General features: G+C 45.8%; 1 protein-coding gene across 1 annotated transcript; it reads left to right on the top strand.

The window, feature by feature from the left end:
- The first annotated feature begins 6,097 nt into the window (after nucleotides 1-6,097).
- POLR3C (RNA polymerase III subunit C) lies at nucleotides 6,098-21,430 on the top strand. Its single transcript, XM_060253058.1, has 16 exons — nucleotides 6,098-6,193; nucleotides 6,526-6,686; nucleotides 7,097-7,282; nucleotides 7,838-8,093; nucleotides 8,186-8,371; nucleotides 9,618-9,703; nucleotides 11,478-11,582; nucleotides 12,382-12,474; nucleotides 13,912-13,992; nucleotides 14,125-14,176; nucleotides 14,705-14,765; nucleotides 16,689-16,839; nucleotides 18,309-18,410; nucleotides 18,539-18,588; nucleotides 19,332-19,481; nucleotides 21,173-21,430. Exons 3-16 carry the CDS (start codon nucleotides 7,136-7,138, stop codon nucleotides 21,249-21,251), a joined length of 1,599 nt encoding a protein of 532 aa, XP_060109041.1. The 5' UTR covers nucleotides 6,098-6,193; nucleotides 6,526-6,686; nucleotides 7,097-7,135; the 3' UTR covers nucleotides 21,252-21,430.
- The last annotated feature ends 365 nt before the right edge of the window (nucleotides 21,431-21,795 follow it).

Here is a 21,795-nt window from a genome sequence, read left to right as displayed (position 1 = left end):
TGTGGTTGGATGCTGTGCTCTCATTGAATAAATAAGTGTCCATGGTAGCACAGTCGGCAATTTTTCACCTACCCCAGGCCCACCAGCTGGCTCCTTATTTGTCCAGGTCAGAACTTGCCACATTGATCCATGCAATGGTCACCTCCAGACTGGACTACTGCAATTCACTCTGCATAGGGCTACACACTTTGGAAACTGCAGAAGGTCCAGAATGCAGCTGACAGTTTGCTGACTAGAATCTCATGGTCAGCTTATATTACTCCAATCCCATGGCAGCTGCACTGGTTATCAACTAGTCTCCAGATCCAATTCAAGGTGTTGATGTTAACCTTTAAAGACTTTAATGGTGTGGGACCCTCATACCTAAGGGACTGCCTCTGCCATTACAACCCTGGTGCTCCCTTCAGTCATCTAGGAGCCTTACAGGTGTGCGGCCTCAGGATGGCTTGATTAGCTGTCACCAGAGGAAGGGCCTTCTCAGTCCTATGAGGAAAGGTCTAAGGAGCTGGGGATATTTAGCCTGAAGAGGAGTTAGCTGAGAGGTGATATGATCACCATTTTCAAGTACTTGAAGGGCTGTCATATAGAGGATAGTGTGGAATTTTTTTCTGTGGCCCCAGAAGGTAGGACCAGAACCTGGGTTGAAATTAAATCAAAAGAGTTTCCGGCTCAACATTAAGAAGAACTTCCTGACCGTTAGAGCAATTCCTCAGTGGAACAGGCTTCCTCGGGAGGTGGTGGGCTCTCCTTCCTTGGAGGTTTTTAAACAGAGGCTAGATGGCTATCTGACAGCAATAAAGATCCTGTGAATTTAGGGGGAGTGTTTGTGAGTTTCCTGCATTGTGCAGGGAGTTGGACTAGATGATCCTAGAGGTCCCTTCCAACTCTATGATTCTATTATTCTAGTTGTGGCCCCTGCTCTGTGGAATGCACTTCCAGATGACACCTGTGCCCCACCCAGATGAGTTTAGTTTCCATGCAAAGGCATGCAAAGCTGAATTGTTTAAGTTGGCCTTTGGAGCTGAACTGTGTTTTAACATGGCTGACTCTGCCACTAAGCAAACTAGGCAATTGCCAAGGGCGCTGGCCTTCTGCGGGTGCCAAATTGGGTGCCCCCCATGGGACTTGGTGACGCTATCAGTGCAGAGGGGGGCGCCAGAAGTTAGCCTTGCCTAGGGTGCCAGACAGTCTAGAGCCAGTCCTGGGTTTTAATAATGGTATGGTGATAGCCACATATTTTAATACTTAACATTTGTTATGATGTTGTTTTTACCTTATTGGTTTTAATGCAAGTCACCACGAGAACCTTCAGGTGAGCAGCAACTAAACAAATATAATAAATAAATAATAGCATAATTAAGGACCAGAGACATGGTAGGTTTGCTCAGGGCTGAATGGATTGGATGGAGAAAAACCCTTTGTCCCTCCTGACAACCGCCTGAAGAGCCCAATGCAGAATTTTAGAGTCTAGATCAGTGTTGAGTGGAGGCCTGGATTCATGGGCAGAGTAGAGGAGGAAGCATCGGATGGAGTGTGAACAAGCAATAATCAGCCAAATTGGAGATAATGAATCATCCATTAACGGAGACTAGGCAGGAGTACACCAGAGTGGCGCTGGTCTGCCGCCACATCTACAAAGGCAGAGAGAGAGAGAGAGAGAAACTGAGGACAATATTTGATTGGAGACAGGGACCAGGAGAAAGGGCATGTCCTTGGTAAAGAGGAATAGTTAGAGAGTGTCTGGTTTACCTGAAAGTTCCCATCCACATTTCCTGTGCTCCTCCTGAATTTTACAATCTTGCCACATGCAAGATAAACACCATTGCATCGTTATTTAAAGGACACTTGAGTTTGTTGGCAGGAATGAAGCAAAACTATTAGTTTATGCCCAGGATTATATTTGCTTGAAACTTAAGAAAAGAAAAACTACCACCCATGGTCCAATAAGGACTGGACATGCTCACTGCACTCCAGAAGGCCTGGAACGTTGAGGGCAGTTGAGAAAATTAAAAGTGGGCAGAAGGGAAATCGGCTTGATTGAGGTCTATTGCCAAGAAACAATCAATATGCCTCCATTTTGCTGGCATTGCTCCTGACTGTTTTGGCTAGCCCTTCTCCAAACTGGCTTTGAAAGAATGGTCTGCCAGATTTTTGCAGAAATCTCTAAGCAAGAAAAGTGGTGGGCTGGGGGAAGGAATACCAGTCTGGGACTAGCCATTCCACGTGACTGAATTTGTACCCTCTGTGGGAAGCGGATCCAATCTGCTGTGTTCATTCCCTTCATACCAAAGATTCCTCTACAGCAGGTTCTTGTTGAAACTGACCAATCAAGCTCTTGTATGTCCTACTCCTGCCCTCCCCTCCTGACTGGAGTAGAGTGGTGGGGCCTCTAATACTGTTTGCCCTCCCTCATGCACAACTCAGAAGTACTAATTCACACTTTCCCAGGCATTTCCCCCTCTGACAAGCCTGTGAAAGTCAAGTTTTCTTTGGCCTTTGAGCTTGGTTGCTGTAACCACGTTCCCTTCGCAGAGCTGAACTGCCACTTGCCTCTCGCACATAGGCCTCCATTCTTGCTTGCCTCTTATCTGTGTGAAAATTGCAGACAGATATGTTAGTCTGTTGTAGCAAAATAAAGCGGTCCCAAGATTCATACCGAAACCCTCTCCACTCTAGTGTTTTCATTGATATTATTTTCCTCCTTAATTTACATTTGCAGTGTATTAATTTTATTCCATTTATTAAAATGTTTCTTTAAAAATACATTCATTTTGGAAAAACTGAAAATTCTAAGCAGATTTACTTTGTCGTTGGGTTTTTTGCTATCAAGTCCCAGCTGATTTATGGTGACTTCCATAGGGTTTCCAAGGCAAGAAACATTCAGAGATCATTTGCCATTGCCTGCCTCCACTTCAAGATTGTTTACACCCTTCTAAAATAATTGATTCTGGTGGACTTTGAAGACCGTAACTCCGCTTAGGGTTGCAATGCCAGATTGAAATCCCCACATTACTGTGACGTTTGCTGGGTGACCACAGGGCTTAGTCACAAACACAAACACAGGGCTGCTGTGAGGAGAAAATGGGAGAATGAAGAACCACATAACAGGACAATGTACAAACACCCTCTTAATGGGATCTGTGCCAGACAACTGAATTTCTTTTCAAACTGGTGGTGAGACTGCATCCAGTTCCTTCCAATGGGCCCTGAACAGGCATTATTAATTTCAACACATTGCCAATGCATTAAGGCAGAGGTGGGGAATCTTTTTTCTGCCAAAGGCCATATGGATATTTATAACATCATTCGTGGGCCATACAAAATTATCAACTTAAAAAACAGTGCTCCACCGAGGGAGAATGATTCAAGCCAGCAAAATTAATGCAAATAATTGTTTTTCTATTTGAAGTTATGTGGGGAGAGCCTAATCTGGCATGCACACGCACATGGCCTGCCGCCCTTGGCAAATGCATAGGTCCAGGGCTTTTTTGTAGAAAAAGCCCAGCAGGAACCACATTCCCTAATATTAGCATATTAGGTCACACACTCATTAGCATATTAGGCCACGCCATCTGGGATAATCAAGTGCAAACTGAATTGGGACAGTAACTATTCCAGGCCCTGCAGCAATTCTGGCTGGCCGGCCAGGGAGGCTGCCACATGGTTTGTTTCGGGCCAGCAATCCCTGAGGGCCACCCAAGTGACCTCGAGGGCTGTATATGGCCCTCGGGACAGAGGTTCCCCACCCCTGCCTTAAGGGGTATTGTCATAATACTCGTCCTATGCTTAGTCCTGTGGATCACTAAACAGCTGATGAAAAGAACAGGGGCCAAAAAAGTGGCAGGGAAAGGGAAGCTGCAGGAAGCTTATGTGGTAAGTGGGTAGTGAGCATTTTCTTCTCTGTGGTTCTGTAACTTCAACAATTTTGCAGAGCAGGCCTCAAAGTACACCCAGAGACATTATTTTATCTTGTGTATGGATAAGTCTAGTATTGGGTGGTGGGGGAGACAATGAGAAGAAGATTTATGCTTGTGGTAGGAGAGGGGGTGAGAGTGGCGTCAGGGAGGAAAATGCGTTCAGCTAGCCCTGGACCATTGCTCTTTCAGGCCCATCACTTTTCTGCATGTAGAGATTGTCTGTTGACTAGAAGATTCCTATGAGTTTGTTGCTTAAATAGTGGTGATGTGGGGGGGGGGGGGATGACCCTGTTTTGCTGTGTTGATCAAGGATAAGAATAGGTACTTATAGAGCCAGCGTGGTGTGGTGGTTAAGAATGACAGACTCTAATCTGGAGAACCAGGTTTGATTCCCTACTCCTCCATGTGACACCTGCTGGGTGACCTCTCTCAGCCCCACTGCCCTCAGAAGGTGTCTGTTGTGGGGAGAGGAAAGCAGCATAATTGTAAGCCTCGTTGAGACTCCTAAGGGTAGAAAAAAGTGGGGGATGAAAATCTACTCTTCTTCATGTTGGGAGTAAAAAAAAAAACACAGAAGAGAGCTGGAGAAAATGGTTGTACAGAGAATGTATGCATTTGGGAAGAGTATGTTAGATCAGCCTGTGAGGACTAGGAGAGTGGAAAGACTGCAAAATTATATTAAGAACATAAGAGAAGCCATGTTAGATCAGGCCAATGGCCCATCCAGTCCAACATTCTGTGTCACACAGCGGCCAAATATATATATATATATATATACACACTGTGGCTAATAGCCACTGATGGACCTCTGCTCCATATTTTTATCTAACCCCCTCTTGAAGGTGGCCATGCTTGTGGCCGCCACCACCTCCTGTGGCAGTGAATTCCACATGTTAATCACCCTTTGGGTGAAGAAGTACTTCCTTTTATCCGTTTTAACCTGTCTGCTCAGCAATTTCATCGAATGCCCACGAGTTCTCGTATTGTGAGAAAGGGAGAAAAGTACTTCTTTCTCTACTTTCTCCATCCCATGCATTATCTTGTAAACCTCTATCATGTCACCCCTCAGTCGACGTTTCTCCAAGCTAAAGAGCCCTAAGCGTTTCAACCTTTCTTCATAGGGAAGGTGTTCCAGCCCTTTAATCATTCTAGTTGCCCTTTTCTGAACTTTCTCCAATGCTATAATATCCTTTTTGAGGTGCGGCGACCAGAACTGCACACAGTACTCCAAATGAGACCGCACCATCGATTTATACAGGGGCATTATGATACTGGCTGATTTGTTTTCAATTCCCTTCCTAATAATTCCCAGCCTGGTGTTGGCCTTTTTTATTGCAAACGCACACTGTCTTGACATTTTCAGTGAATTATCTACCACGACCCCAAGATCTCTCTCTTGGTCAGTCTCTGCCAGTTCAGAGAAAACAGAATTGTGCTTTGTTAACTAATTGATTTGTTGGAGGCAGTGGGGAGTGGATAAGAGTAGCAGAAGTCCTGGATAACAGAGTTGGAAGGGACCTCTAGGGTCATCTAGTCCAACCCCCTACACAATGCAGGAAATTCATAAATACCACCCCCCCCCCAAGTTCATAGGGGAATGTGGGATAGGAAAATGGACAATGATGTTTATAGAATGAAAGGGAAAAAACCGTAGATAACAAAGACTTCTTTTGTTTTATGGGGGGAAGTGTTAGCTATAAAGAGAAAATAAAGCATTATGGAAAATAAAAATCCACAAAATTATTTACTAGATATTGGCTGTATTTAAAAAAAATTAAGCTAGTAAAAACGTGTATAGGACGTTCATGCATTATTGTCAAGGTCCGAAAAGAGATAAACAAACATCCCTAAAAAGGGGTGGGGGGTAAAATCCTACCATTTTAATAGAAATCGGAGTCTGTGACTGCGATTCTGTAATTCAGCTGCCCGGCACAGTAAACCCCAGTTCAGAATTCCCCTCAATTTACCCGACTCAGAAAGCCCTCCACTCAAATAGCGTTGGAGTATTTCAACCTCATTGGTGTTTGATTTGCATGTGCCCGCCCACTCTAATGAAAGCTCCAGGAGACCTTTCGGAAACAGCCGGGACCCCTCATTAATCTGATTCGCAGGAAGTTGGCCAGGGGGCGTAGCCCTCTCTGTAACCGGAATAGCAAAATGGTGCGGAGGTGGGCGGGGCAGAGGTCGGAAGTTATGTTAGTGACCCGGAAGCTGTGCGTGGTATTTGGTTACCATGGTGGCTAGCGATGTTTGAGGCTTTAATTTTCGAAAAATATGTGAGTAGAAAGGGTGAAGGTAGTAATTTAGCCTTTCACTTTATGGGATTGCATGACAGAATACTTTGGGGCAGGTGAATACAAAGCTAGGCTGGAGAATTATGAGGCCGATAACGATCAAGGCGTCTGGATCTTACTTTTCGTTTGAAAATTAGAGGTGGAGGGGACTATGGAGTCAGTTTGTGGGGTGGGATGAAAGACGGGTTGGGAGCCAAGACCCATGGGTTCGTGAATGGAGGAGGGAGACTGAGGACAAGATTCCTGGCTGCAACTGACAGATGACTGTGGAAACCTATTAACTGAATGTATTGCTCTCTTTGTGAATCATCCAGTAATAGGCTCCTGGAACCCTGCCTGCAACGTCCTCCTGATATGCTGCTGTATTGATAAACACCTTGATCTTACTGAATTCTGTCAAAAATCAGGAAAGCCCCCAGGTTTGTTTGATGCATTCCACAGTAGGCAGTGGTGAAAGCTGTTTCCTGTATTTGAGGTAAGCAGTTGCATGACTGAAAACTTCCCTCAACATAGAAATCTTAGCCTCTCAAGGGAAGGCTCAGGCATTGCCTCTCCTTTACATGCTACATTTTGGTACGCAGGGAGGACTCCCCCCCCCCCTTGTGGGGCAGAATTTAAGCCTACAGTGCCTCTTCTCTCTTCCTCACATAGCTTTAAATGCTGCCATCCAGGAAGAGAGTGTCCAGTTGCATTTATTAACCATTGCTAGTGGGCTGCCTAACAGTGATAAAATATGCTAAAGAAGAGATTTTCCAAGGGAAAAAAATATTTGATCATCTGCAGGACTTTAAAATCCTGTTACCTAAAGCTTATTCTTGACTCTGCACTCAGTAGTCCCTGGATTGATCATCAGCTGACTTGCATGGACATGATCTCCCTTTGCAGAAGCCTGGACTGGTAAAAAAAAAAAAAATCCTCGTCAAGATGACCCAGGCCGAAATCAAACTTTGTTCCCTCCTACTGTGTGAGCATTTTGGTGAGATTGTGGAAAAGATTGGGACGCACCTCATCCGCACAGGAAACCAGCCATTACGAATGTTCGCTCACGACACTGGGATGTCACTTGACCAGGTATGCCAAACTCATATTTTAAAACAAGGTGAGCAGAGGGGGGAAGGACAGAAAGAGAAAACTAGGTTTAGTGCTTCCTTATGCTTCTCCCTTCCCTCAGTTGGTAGATTCAGGGGAGTCCAGTAGCATCTTTAAAACCAACAAAGTTTTATTCAAGCTGTCAGCTTTTATGTGCACACGAAAACTTATACCTTGAATAAAACTTTGTTGGTCTTAAAGGTGCCACTGAACTTGAATTTTGTTCTACTTTGCCAGTTAATGTAAAGATTATTGAAATTATGTACATACAGTACCTGAAAATCTTATTTATAAGAACAATAGAATAATTTGAATTAAAGAATTTGAATTAAATAATAATTTGAATTAAAGAACATTATTGAGATGGACTATTTTTGTTTTGACTACAGATGCTTTGGGTTAGGATTTCTGTTGATGACAGAGGGTTGGTTTTGATTGATGTCTGATGTTCATTCCAATTTGTGGAATCTGTCCACCTGAAACAGTACACAGACTTCTCGAAGGGCTATCTACCAAGTGTTTCCTCTCCTCTCACAGGTTCGGAAGGCACTCTGTGTCCTTATCCAGCACAACCTGGTGACGTACCAGCTGCAGAAGCGAGGATTGGTCGAGTATGAAGCCCAGTGCAGCCGAGTGTTGCGCATCCTTCGCTATCCCCGGTACATCTACACCGCCAAGACCCTCTACAGCGACACGGGAGAGCTGATTGTGGAAGAGCTGCTGCTGAATGGCCAGATGACCATGAGTGCCGTGGTGAAGAAGGTGGCCGACCGGCTGACAGAAACGATGGAAGGTGAGATGCTGGAAGGGGTTCAGCCCTGGAAAGGTAGAGCTGGTGGAGATTGAGACCAGCAGAAGAGACAGACCCATCTTTCTCTCCTTCAGATGGAAAAACAATGGACTACAGTGAAGTTTCCAGCACCTTTGTGCGTCTGGCAGATACCCACTTTGTTCAAAGATGTCCATCAGCTCCTGAGAACCCAGAGCCTTCAGAGGCCCCTCTTCCTCCTGCCCCCACGCTGGTGTTCAATGAGAAGGAGATGTACACAGTTCCACGGCTGACTCTCGTAGGTGAGAGGACACCTAAGATATCCCTTGGTTGGTGTAGTGGCAGCTAGTGGATTTCTGAGAGCCAGCCCTATGCTGGGGCTAGAATGTTGGCTCTGGGAGGCCTGGGTTCAAATCCCTCCACTGCTATGAAGCATGCCGGGTGATCTCAGACCAGTCTCATTCTCTTGCCCTGGCCTACATAACAAGGTTGTTGTGAGGATAAATGCAAAAGGGAGAGCCATGTCTGCTGCTCTGAACTCTTTGGAGGAAGGGTGAGATAAAAAAATGAATTGAATATATGAGGCAATGAACAGCTGTGGTCAACGACTGACAGATAGTGCCTCCAATCCCATAAACTATGGAACTAAGAAGAGACTTTGAGAAGGAGCAAACCATTTTGTGGCTAGCTTCAGAAGAGCAGGGGAACTGTAGACGGCACTCAGTTTGGTAATCCTTGAACTGTCTCTGTTTCCCCCCAGAGAGAATTCTCATGGGATAGCTATTAGTGGGGTAGCCTGGATGGTCTAGTCTGGGCCATTCTTGGAAGCTATGGAGGGTCAGCCCAGGTTAGTATTTAGATGGGAGACCACCTCTGCTTATTTCTCTTCTTGAAAACCGCACAAAGAGTTGCCGGAAGTTGTTTGTGACTTGACAACATTTTCCACCACCAGCTATGTTACTCCATTTTAACAAAACAAAACAGAAGTCCAGTGGTCCCCTAAAGACTAACAACATTTATTCTGGTATGAACTTTTATGACTCACAAGACTCATAGGTAGAATAGATACTAACTGTTTCTAAGGGGCCACTGGACTTCTGTCATAGAATCGTAGAGTTGGAAGGGACCTCCAAGGTCATCTAGTCCAACCCCATGCACAATGCAGGAAACTCACAAACACCTCCCCCTAAATTCACAGGATCTTCATTGCTGTCAGATGGCCATCTAACCTCTGTCCTCCCCCCACCCCCGCCCCCAACCTTTGGAACTAAAAATTGAGATGGGTAGAATTCTTTTCCCCTAGCTCACTCCGCACTCAAAACTACCTCTTGCAGGGGTCCCTAAGAATACAGATTGACTTCAAACAGGTTTAAAGGCTGTAGAGTAGGTTTGGGCTAAGGGACATGTTGCCCCTACAAACCATGGGGGGTGGAGGAGGTGAGCATCTCTCTGCAAGGCAGGCTTAAGACCCTTGCTAGTGCTCTGGCACTTCTGAAAAGGTTCCAGTAAGGTAGCTGAAAATGTGAACTTTTTTTTTTTTACTCACAGGGAAGGGGAAGAGGAGGCACTCTGATAAAGACGATGATTGTGAACCCAAGGCAAAGCGGCAGAAACCAAGCACAGACAGCACAGAGGTACTGAAACCTCTCATCCCACGGTGGGTTATGGTGTTTCCTCCCTAAACAGATGCCAGATGTTATTACTTAAGAACATAAAAGAAGCCATATTGGATCAGGCCAGTGGCCCATCCAGTCCAACACTCTGTGTCGCACAGTGGCCAAAAAACTGGGTGCCATTAGGAGGTCTGTCAGTAGGGCTAGTACACTAGAAGCCCTCCTACTATTGCCACCCCCTCCCCACTAGCACAAATAATTCAAGTACTTGGATTGTTTCAGTACAGCATTTCCAGAAAAACTCATCCCCACTAGCACAAATAATTCAAGTACTTGGATTGTTTCAGTACAGCATTTCCAGAAAAACTCAGTTTGAATTGGTTTATAGACTATAAAAATAAAGAAAACACTGTAGAGCTAAAAATAAATAATAAAGTTAATAACGTGTCTTGATTTCTCTGCCCCTTCCCAGCTGCCACCTTGGCCACAGGTCTCTAATGATCTTCCTAGTTGCAGAGGGTAGCCATAGTCTGCAGCAGAACAGCAGGATGCAAGTCCATTTGCAGCTTAGAGATCAACAAGATTTTGGGGGTATGAGTTTCCGAGGGTCAAAGGTGACAAAGGGAACTTTCAGTTTCAAAAACTTGCGTTCCAGAAATTTTGTTGGTCTCCAAGGTGCTACCAGAGTCAAATCTAGCTGGTCTTTCTAGTAACAGCCAGCCCATTTTCCATGGGCTACTTTCTTAGTTCACACCCCACCCCTGTGTGGATGGTGGCTATTGGTGGTGCCGATTCCAGGACTTTGCATGGCTCACCAAAGCTCTTGGTGGTTTCAAGGCCAAGTGTTGTGTGGGCTGGAAGGCAAAAGGAGGTAATCCAGTCTGATCCAGAAGTCTTACCGTAAGGCAAGGCTGGCTGGAAGATTTTTGGACGTGATATCTGTGGGAGAGGGAGAGATCCTGCCCACCAAGTGCTGGGGCATGATCAGGGCTTTTTTTGTAGCAGGAACTCCTTTGCATATTAGGCCACACACCCCTGATGTAGCCAGTCCTCTTGGAGCTTACAGTAAGCCCTGTACTAAGAGCCCTGTAAGCTCTTGGAGAATTGGCTATGTCAGGGGTGTGTGGCCTAAAATGCAAAGGAGTTCCTGCTGCAAAAAAAGTCCTGGGCAAGATTGACTGCCTTTGTGCAGCTGCTTTCTTGCTTCAGTGGGGCTTGTGTGGGAGATCTTCCCAGAAGAACTGGGCTCCTCTGTTAGTTTTGTCTTTCTCTGTTGACCCTTAAAAAGTTCTTGGATTGCTGCTGGTCACTTTAAAAGAATTTAAAACATTTAATAGTCCTTATGGCCGTGCAGATCCATTGGAAACAATTTCTTTTTGTTTCTATCCTGCCTTTCTGTTAACATTAAAGAAGGTGGCACAGCTGAGGGGTTCGCAGGAAGTCTCCCAACAGGTAGTAACCCGACCAAGGCTTGAGTTCTTCAAGGTTTCTGTGTCTTCTGTCTTTCAATCATACCTTGGGGCCTATGCCAGGAGCCACACTATGGACCACTGCATAGGTCCTGCTTCCTGAAGCCAAATAGGAAATGGTGTTTCTTTCTCCTCAGAACTGCAGAATTGATCATGCCAAGCCAATTTGGCCTGATTCGTACTTGCTGCAGGATTCTGTATTTATTGTGAAAGAATTTGGATGGGGGAGGGATAACAGTAGAGAGGATATTGCGAAATAAATGCATCCTTCATGTAAGATGAACCAATACAGTCTCTTCTGCTTTCTCCCAATCACACCTCCTCAGCCTCCGCCTGATGATGGAATCTACTGGCAGGTCAACATTGACCGTTTCCACCAACATTTCCGGGATCAAGTGATCATTAGCGCCGTGGCCAATAGGATGGACCAGGTGCGCCAGATTCTTCACTGGGTATCCCCTCACAGTCTGGCTTGTAAGCTCCCTGGGAGATCACTTGGCTGCCAATGGCAGGACTTTCCTTACCTCACTGGGATTCTCTGCCCCCAGATAAAAGAACCACTTTGTGCATTTCCCAGCAACCAGCTGGACCCACCACATTCAGTAGAGTGCCATGGCCAGTCCCGGCTGTCTGATCATTCCCCATATGATAGATTTCGACAAAGATCGATCCATAAACTGCTAGATATTTCAGTATGATTGGGGCTGAAACTCTGCTCTGATTCTCACTGAAGCTGTCCACTTGTGCCTAGACTGCAGGTGGCAGTTCATGTGAGGGAATGCCCCTCCCTACACAGAAGACTAGCATGTCCAAGAGAAGGCATCTAGCACAATCTTTTCTCTGAGTTGCTTGGTTTTGAATGAGGTGGAATTTTTTAAGATGGAGAAGCAGTTCCATCATGTGAGTCCTTGGTTGAAGTAGTACAGCTGAGACATGGACAGACCATCTTGGCGAGAACGAGGCCTCTGTCTTGGCTCTGTCTATGGATATCCCATCATGCCCCCTGCACCTGAGCAGCGGAAAACCTGCTTTGTTTGCCAAAGGTCCCAGCATGGTTCCCTTGCATCTCTGTTTAAAAGAGCCAAGGTATCAGGTGCGGAGGGAAAAGCTGAAGATCTTGGAAAGCTTTTGGCAGTCAATACTGAGCTAGATAGCCTAGTAGTCTTGCCTCTGTAGGAGGCAGCTTCATACCCATATGGATAAGTGAGGTTATCCTTCCTGCCCCCACAGACCAGCAGTGAGATCGTGCGCACGATGCTACGGATGAGCGAAGTCACCACCTCCTCCAATGCACCATACACCCAGCCACTGTCTTCCAATGAGGTAAGCATCTGCTCAGGCTTTTGGGGGTTCACTGAAGGCATTCAAAGGTGCCACACCAGAATGACCAGCACCAAAGAACTGTGCAGTGAGGTCCATCTGTCTGCTCTTTCAAAGGCCAAATGACCTAGGCGGATAGAGATCCCTCATCCTTAACTGGAGCATTCCAGCAGCTCCAATTTAAAAGAGAAATGAGGTCTGGCACGTCTTGCCAAGAAGCTGAATTCCCATGCCTAAGTCGCTTTAAGTCTTGTTCTAGGAAATAAGAATTAAAGCAACTTTCTGGGATGGCTCTTAAGCCTTAATCACTAGCAAGGTTACAAGGAAGCTATTCTGAACACGGGCACCCTGCTGGATCGGACCAGTGGTCCTTCTGGTCTAGCACCTTGTTTCACGCAGTAGTCAACTTCGTGCCCTGAAGGGCCAACAAACAGGACATAGAGACTATGGGCTTCCTCTGATGTTTCTTCTAGCACTGTCGTTCAAAGGTTTGCTGCCACTTGTTGTGGAGGTTCTTGGCCCCTGGGAGGAGGTTTTGTGTGTACTGCTTTACCAGGAACTTTCTTTTGCTTCACCACCCTGCTTCTGAAATTATGGGGTGTTGAGAGGGCAGCTTCTAATATGGTCCAGGTGTATCCTGTTAAGTAGTTCAACTCCTGGCTAGGGTATTCAGTAAGATGAGGTTCTTTCAGGATCACTGGGTGAGTTTTGTTTGCTGTAGTTATCCATCTCCTCTCTGTGGCTCAACATTAAAGCATGGTTTTGCATGCAGAAGGTTCCAGGTTCAGTTCCTGGCTTCTTTAGTTACAGGAGCTCAGATAGCAAGTGTTTGGTGAAACTTTTCATTTGCCTGAATCCAAACAGTGGGGATTGGAAGCCAGGTCTTTCTACTCAGAATCTAAAGTACGGTTTGCTGCAGGGTTGTGCTCCAGCTCTGATTGGCTGTCTCATTTGGTGTTTACAAAGTATCCCCAAGATTGGTTAGCTGGTGGTGGTCTTCCTCTGCAACATTTGGCTTGCTTGACCTTTTAAGACTCACCTAGAAATCGTGCATCAGTGGTTATCACTATAGTTACTGTAGAGTCAAGTGAGTAGCCATCTTGGTCTGAAGCAACAGAACAAAGTTTGAGTCCAGCGGCATCTTTAAAACCAACGAAGTTTAATTCTGGGTGGAAGCTTTTGCGTGCACATGAAAGCTTATACCTAGAATTAAATGTTCCTCGTAAAAGTGCCACTAGACCTTGACTGTATAATAACTACTAAAGTTATTGTAGTTACTTTATCTTATATTTATAGCCACATATGTACATAAATTTGAGGAAAGACGATAGCCTGCTTAAAACCTTCTGCTTCTACTCTCTCCTTATGTTTAATAATACTTTGAGTAGTCACAGGACAGCTGTATCTTACTGGTTTCTGTCTCTCTTTCTAAAAATAAAGATATTCCGGTCACTTCCAGCTGGTTACAACATCGCCAAGCAAATTCTCGACCAGTATCTCGCCCTGTTAGCAGATGATCCAGTAAGAAAATATATACCTTTGGGGTGGGTTTAAAAAAATTTTTTGAAAATACACGGGGCATTAGAATGTTCTTTTGTTTCATGTTTCTTAGACCTAACCAACCTTGTCTTCCTCACTAACCTCTCTCCACAGCTGGAGTTTGTTGGGAAATCCGGCGAGAGTGGTGGTGGCATGTATGTGATCAGTATCCTTTTTGGCTCAGCTCTTGGTATGAGAACATAAGAACATAAGAGAAGCCATGTTGGATCAGGCCAATGGCCCATCCAGTCCAACACTCTGTGTCACACAGTGGCCAAAAAAAAGGAGGTTCACAAGTGGGGCTAGAAGCCCTTCCACTCCCCCCCCCCCAAGCACCAAGAATGCAGAGCATCACTGCCCCAGACAGTTCCAATAATATGCTGTGGCTAATAGCTACTGATGGTCCTCTGCTCCATATTTTTATCCAAACCCCTCTTGAAGCTGGCTATGCTTGTAGCCGCCACCAGCAAACAAAACAGACAGGCAGAAGTCACCTTTGAGGTTGTACATTCTTTCAGGCTTCTGCCTAGAGTACTGAAAGAGGCTTGGTGGCTGAAATCAGACCACACCAAACCAGAGTTAAGGAAGCAGGACTGCTGTTAACACGATGCCGGATTGAACTGTTAACCGGCAACGACACACAGCCCTGCCTGCCTTTCCTCCATTTTTTGTCCCTTAACCTTCTCCCAAACAGATCTTCACAAGGCCTTGGCATCGCTGGCCACTGCAACGCTGGAATCGATCGTTCAAGAAAGGTAAAGAGAAATCCTCCCTGAGTGTGCTGTTTCTGGCTCGGGGTTGAACATGTTGCATGAAGTGAAATGGCAAGCATGTGAAGCCTGACTGAGCTTTGGCTAGATATAGAGACACTGGAGTTAATTGTCCTCTTGCTGGACTCTCTCTATCAATGTTCTCTGCTGCTCTTTCCTACTGCGGAAGAGACATCCTCTTCAGACCCTGTAAGCAGAGTGCAATGTTCTGCACAGTGCAATCAAAACACAATCTCACATATGAACATATGAGGCTGCCTTCTACTGAATCAGACCCTCGGTCCATCAAAGTCAGTATTGTCTACTCAGACTGGCAGCGGCTTTCCAGGGTCTCAAGCTGAGGTATTTCACACCATTTTGCCTGGACCCTTTTTAGTTGGGAGATGCCAGGGATTGAACCTGGGACCTTCTGCTTACCTAGCAGATGCTCTACCACTGAGCGACCATCCCTTGGCTCTTCAGGGTCTCAAGCTGAGGTTTTTCATGCCTTTTTGCCTGGACCCTTTTTAGTTGGAGATGCCAGGGATTGAACCTGGGACCTTCTGCTTACCAAGCAGATGCTCTACCACTGAGCCACCGTCCCTCCCCTTAGACATATGAACATATGAGGCTGCCTTCTACTGAATCAGACTCTCGGTCCATCAAAGTCAGTATTGTCTACTCAGACTGGAAGCAGCTCTCCAGGGTCTCCAGCTGAGGTTTTTCACGCCTTTTTGCCTGGACCCTTTTTAGTTGGAGATGCCGGGGATTGAACCTGGGACCTTCTGCTTACCAAGCAGATGCTCTACCACTGAGCCACTTTTCCTCCCAAGAAAGAGGCGGTGCGCCCCATAATAAAGACGCCCCCCCCCCAATAACTCTTCGCCTGAACCTCTCCACGTCCACGTTTCCCTCCCAGTTAAAACTCCAGGGCCTCATCTCCTTCCCTCTCCCGCCCCAGGCGTTTCCTCCGTCTCCACCGCTGCCTATTGTCTGTTTCCTTCACTGTGTTTCACCCGGTTCTTCCAGATAAGAGTCCACGGACTTAACCACTGCACCAAACTGACTCTTTCCATATCCCAAAGCTTTCCATATCCTGCCTGCTTCTTTAGGCACTGGGATTAAAAAGAGTACCCGCTCCCAGTGGTAAAATATGACATATCACCTCCTCTGTCATGGCAAATCTCACTATATTCTTGTTGGTGCTCTTTCCACTTCCAGTTAGATCTCATATCTTGCTCCTTCACTACCATTTTTTCTTTAGCTTCTCCGTATGAGTGCAATACTCTTCCCTCTAATACTTAGCATGCACATCTGTATAGCCTTACTTTTTTATTTTCTCCCTTCAGGTTCATTTACATGCCACCACACATTTGGGGCACTATAGAGAACCATCTTTCTAATCTAGGCCTTGGGACAGGGTGTAAAAAAATAATTTCTACCTATATTCTTGCACAATGTAAACTAAAACGGAATAGTATAAAGCAACTGGGATAACAAACCAGTCCACAGAGTGTAGGTTTAAAATAAACTGCAGAGTGACTATTTAACTGTAGCATTTCAATTCTTTATATTTAATACCTGAAGTTCTCACCACCTACCCAAATGTACAGCTGAATAACTTGGGGTAGTTATTAAATAGTAAATATATGCATAATTATTTTGGTGGAGAAGGTCTTCCATTCTTGTTTTGAATGGATATCCGTCTGTGCAAAGTCTGCCTTTTACTTCTGAATTCTTCACTTGGTTTTACAAATCCATTTTGCATTTTGATATTTTTTTCTTGAGACCTAGAAACTTGAAATAGAAGCCTAATTGTATCTAGGAGACCTGTCACTATATTGTGTGATGTAGACAGAGAAATTAAGCCTGGGAGCTTTCATGTTCATGGTGAAGCACTCATGATTTCCTTTTCCTTCCCCACTCTAGATTTGGATCCCGGTGCGCCCGAATCTTCCGTCTTCTCCTGAGGAAGAAGCATTTGGAACAAAAGCAAATAGAAGACTTTGCCATGATCCCTGCCAAAGAAGCAAAGGAAATGATGTATAAGATGTTGTCATGTAATGTTGTCAGCTTGCAGGTATCTTCCTTTTTTTGTGATTGTGCAAAACCTCAACTGCTACAGTAAAACAGAGCTCATTGCAAGACAGGAGCTCCTCTGTACATTACTCCAAGAGACACACACAGTGTAAGAAGAAGAAGAAGTGCAGATTTATACCCCGCCTTTCTCTCTGAATCAGAGACTCAGAGCGGCTTACAATCTCCTATATCTTCTCCCCCCACAACAGACACCCTGTGAGGTGGGTGGGGCTGAGAGGGCTTTCACAGCAGCTGCCCTTTCAAGGACAACCTCTGTCAGAGCTAATGGCTAACCCAAGGCCATGCCAGCAGGTGCAAGTGGAGGAGTGGGGAATCAAACCCGGTTCTTCCAGATAAGAGTCCACGGACTTAACCACTGCACCAAACTGACTCTTTCCATATCCCAAAGCTTTCCATATCCTGCCTGCTTCTTTAGGCACTGGGATTAAAAAGAGTACCCGCTCCAAGTGGCTCACCTAAGTGCCTTTCCTTTCCCTTCCCTGTCTAAGTAAAGACCTTTTCCACAGAGGAATGAATGTCTGTCAAAGTACTGATCTTGAGGTGAACACAGTGGAGGTAAAATATGACATGAGGCAGACTGATCTCCACTGATAGGCAGTAGGTGCCCAGTGTGCAAAATGACCCATTGTGTTGCCAGTGAACCTCTTGCAACAGAGACCCTTTTCCCATGGGCATCACAGTAGCTAAACTGGTTGGAACTGCTTGGCCACTGTGTGAGACAGGATGCGGGACTAGATGGACCACTGGTCTGATCCAGCAGGGGCTCTTCTTACATACTTAACTTTCACAGAATCATAGAGTTGGAAGGGACCTCCAGGGTCATCTAGTCCAAACCCCTTAAAAAGGAGAAAGTCCCAGATCTGACTCTCACCTCTGCTGTGCATTCACAAGGCAATTCACTTTCAGTTTCCCACACTCTAGTGATGGAAGAAATGTATTTCATATGATTAGGAAAAGACCAGAAAATTTCAGTGGTAGAGCACATGCTTAGTATGTGGAAGGTTCCATGTCCAATCCCTGGCATATCAATGAAGCGGGACTGGGAGAGATCTCTGCGTGAGACCCTGGAGAGCTGCTGCCACTCAGAGTCAACAGTGCTGACTCAGATGGATCAGTAGTCAGATCCTGTGTAAGACAGTTTCACATGTTCCCTAAAATAATGTACCTACAGCACTGTGAATACTCAGACATATTGTTATATAGAACTTCTAAGTATTAAAGAAATAATAGACTCAGGTAAGTAGTCATGTTAGTCTGAAGCTATAGAATAAAGTTTGAGTCCAGGGACAGCTTTAAGACCCACAAAGTCTTAAAGGTGCCATTGGACTCAAATTTTGCACACAAAAATTTATTCTTGGGGTTAAACTTTGTGGGTCTTAAAGGTGCCACTCAAACTTTGTTCTAAAATAATCATAGTGAATGTTCCCTCTCTCTCTCTTTCATGCTCAGGAAATCCCCAAGACACCTGACCATGCCCCTTCCCGGACTTTCTACTTATATACAGTCAATGTGCTTCCATCAGCTCGGATGCTGCTCGACCGTTGTTACAAGGTATCCCCCATGTCTTTGACTGGTCTTTCTCAACTGAATCTTCCCTTAGTTTCCCCCCCACACTCCATGTCCATCTGTTGCTCCAGGCAAAGCATCCATGAAAATCCTTTCCTTCCCCTCCATTTCAGAGCGTAGCCAACCTGATTGAAAGACGGCTGCACGAAACCAAAGAGAACAGGTGAGCGGGGCATCCCGGAGTAGTTAAGATAAGAACTTGCAGCCAAAAGTTGTGTGAGTGTGCTCTGATCTACAGGGGGCAGTTCCTGGGAGGTTCTGTTGTTGGAAGGAATGAGAGCTGAACAAGACCAGAGTTCCCTGAGTTAAATAACCAATTGGAGGGGGGGAGTGGTCAGATTTTCCACCCCAAACATCACAACATCTCAGATCAGCCATGATTAGACCAAAGTATTCACCTGAGCTGGGGGTGGGGGGTAGGTCATGGCTCAGAGAGCCAGTTTGGTGTAGTGGTTAAGTGTGCAGACTCTTATCTGAGAGAACTGGGTTTGATTCCCCACTCCTCCTCTTACAGCTGCTGGAATGGCCTTGGGTCAGCCATAGCTATCACAGAAGTTGTCCTTGAAAGGGCAGCTGTTGTGAGAGCCCTCTCAACTCCACCTACCTCACAGGGTGTCTGTTGTAGGGGGGAGAAGATATAGGAGACTAAGCTGCTCTGAGTCTCTGATTCAGAGAAAAAAGGCAGGGTATGAATCTGTAGTCTTCTTCAGTGGTAAAGTACTTGTATCAGAAGATCCTAGGTTCATTCCCTGGCATCTCTGATGTAAGGATGATCAGGGAGTAGATAACATAGAAGACCCTGCTTGAGCCCTGAAGAGCAGCTGCCAGTCAGAGCAGACAGTACTAACCTTGAAAATCCAGGGGATCTGACCCATTATAAGGCAGCTCTGTGCATTTCTGTCCCAGGCGTCTGCTGGAAAAATCCCAGCGGGTGGAGGCCATCCTGGCGTCGATGCAGGCCACAGGTGCAGAGGAGGCACAGCTGCAAGAGATTGAGGAGATGATCACAGCCCCGGAGCGGCAGCAGCTGGAGAGCCTCAAGCACAATGTGAACAAGTGAGCCAAGAGGAGGGAGGGAAGGGGGGCTCCTGCCTGCTCAGCTGCAGGAAGATGTAACAGCCAATGGTATTCGGAGTTGTTGGACCCAAAGCTTCAGGCCTGGCCTAGCTGGCAGCAGGGTCGGATCTGGGGGGAGGAGGCAGAGGGGGGTGCTTGCCCCAGGTGCCCACGGGTGCACCAAATTGGGTATGGAGTCCATTGTATTCTATGGGACCATAAGATAGAATGGCCCATAAGGGGGTGCCATTTTTTAATTTTGCCCCCCCCCCCCTCAAAAAACATGTAGATATGGTCCTGGCTGGCAGCCGAACAAAGTGCTGGACTGGACTCCACCACTTCTGATCATGTCTGAGAAATATCACTTTTAGGGGAAAAGCATATTGGGGAGTGGGGTTTCCAGGCACCTCACATCTTTCTCTGTTGGTGTTTCTACTAGCCACGAGGTTGTTATTTTTTTTAATGTAGAAGAGAATTTAAAATGTGATTTGTCTCCCACACCCCTTCCTTCTGAAATGCTGCTCTCCCACCACCCACCTTATTCTGCAGCAGGTGTAGATGAGGCCCAGGTATGTGGCTTTCGGACACACTTGAGCCTCAGCGCTGTAGGCCAGACAGTCTCTCCCCACCCAGTTTGCTCCATGGGATTATTGAGAGGTTAAGGATGAGGGGTTGGGGGTTGGAGAACCACCCTGAATTCCTTAGAGAAGGAGCAAGATAAGCAAAATGGCATATGTGGACATGAAACACTTTATGGTTTGGCTGCTTCTGCTGTTGTTGCCAGAGGGCCAGTCACCTGTGGTGAGCAGGAATTATCACCAGCACTTGGGGGGAAAGGCCTTTATGAAATTACAAGCAAATTGGGCTTTTATTACTTCCAGTAGGCAGACGTGTCCACAAATAAACATCTTTAAGGCAGGATTCAGAAGATGTATTACTATTAAAAACGTATTCCTGTTTTGTCTTTATAGGGTCACAGTATGTATTGTAGCATATTATAAACGAAGTCTGCATGTCTCCCAGTTAACCTAGGAAGTATATTTTTTGCACCATAAGACTCACTTTTCCCCCCCAAAAAAGTGGAGGGAAAAGTGTGTGCGTCTTAAGGAGCGAATACTGCAAAAAATTCACACAAACGCCTCTAAATTCACACAAACGGCTCTAAAAACTAGGTGCGTCTTATGCTCAGGTGCGTCTTATGGAGCGAAAAATACGGCACTTATTTTCTTTAAAATGCTCTTTTTAATTATGCTCATTTATTTGGTGAAGCTTTGGCAGTCCTTTTGATTAGCCACTCCTTTGAATTTAGGGCTGGATCCCTGAAGATCTGCTCCACTAGCAGTGACACTTTTTCCTGGCACAAGGGGTGATGGGAAGGGTCCTTGGGCCAGAGGGAAGCACCACAGTTAGTAGAACAAATTCATAGGATCCAACCCTCTGACTGTTCCATGGAGGTGGATACACACATATTGCCTTAGGTGCCTGTTGATCATATCTGGCCAATATTCTCAGTCAAGCTATTGCTTAGGCCCCAGAATAATTCCCCTTATACGTGAGAGGGAGCCTCTCCTATCTGAGAGGAAACTAGGTAATGGTCTTATACATTTACTTATTTTATTTAATAGGTTTATATTCTGCCTTTTCTTGTAAACGGGCTCAAGGCCCTGTATAATTTTTTCCTCCTCTGAAAGGATCGATGCCAGTGAAAACCAAGTGGATGAGACCATTTTCCTCCTGGAGTCGTACATCGACAGCACTGTGAAGCACTGAGCAGCTTCCTCGACAGCTTGGGAGAGAGACCCTTGGGCAGCTGAAGAATGGCTCTTGCCCTCTTCTGCAGAGGGGCCAGTTGGAATGCAGGAGAGGCACTTTCAGGCACTGCTTGGTCCTCTCTTTATTTATTGTATATTTGCTTACAAGAAAATTAAAAATGTACTTGTTGATAACAACCAATTTGGAGGGTGCAAGGGGGGGGGAAGGGTGAGGGTGGAAGAATTCATAGAATCATAGAGTCGGAAGGGACCTCCAGGTCATTAGTCCAAGCCCCTGCACAGTGCAGGAACTTCACAAATACCTCCCCCCCCACACACATCCATCTCCAGTAGACCCTGCTGCAATCCAGAAGCAATCTGATTCAAACAGCATCTTCCCTGGTACACCATTTCTTGGCTCAGCAGAGACCTCAGGTGTCTGTGAAGGAGACCTTAGCAATCTGTTCCCTGCCAAATTGTCAAAGTGGTACATAAGCTTGTCTGAAAATGCCTACCACTTAACCTTTGTTTTCAGTTGATATGCTATCTTTTAAAAGAAGTTT

This window comes from Heteronotia binoei, chromosome 1 (genome assembly GCF_032191835.1).
Source record: "Heteronotia binoei isolate CCM8104 ecotype False Entrance Well chromosome 1, APGP_CSIRO_Hbin_v1, whole genome shotgun sequence".
In the NCBI taxonomy this organism is placed as follows: Eukaryota; Metazoa; Chordata; class Lepidosauria; order Squamata; family Gekkonidae; genus Heteronotia; species Heteronotia binoei.
This window is presented reverse-complemented; position numbering and strand designations above follow the sequence as displayed.

Excerpts from the sequence above, each read along its gene's own strand:
- POLR3C (XM_060253058.1), top strand. The coding sequence starts at position 7,136 with ATGACCCAGGCCGAAATCAAACTTTGTTCCCTCCTACTGTGTGAGCAT. Across the intron at positions 11,583-12,381 it reads TGGCCAATAGGATGGACCAG|ACCAGCAGTGAGATCGTGCG; the intron begins GTGCGCCAGATT and ends CTGCCCCCACAG. Across the intron at positions 19,482-21,172 it reads CTCAAGCACAATGTGAACAA|GATCGATGCCAGTGAAAACC; the intron begins GTGAGCCAAGAG and ends CTCCTCTGAAAG.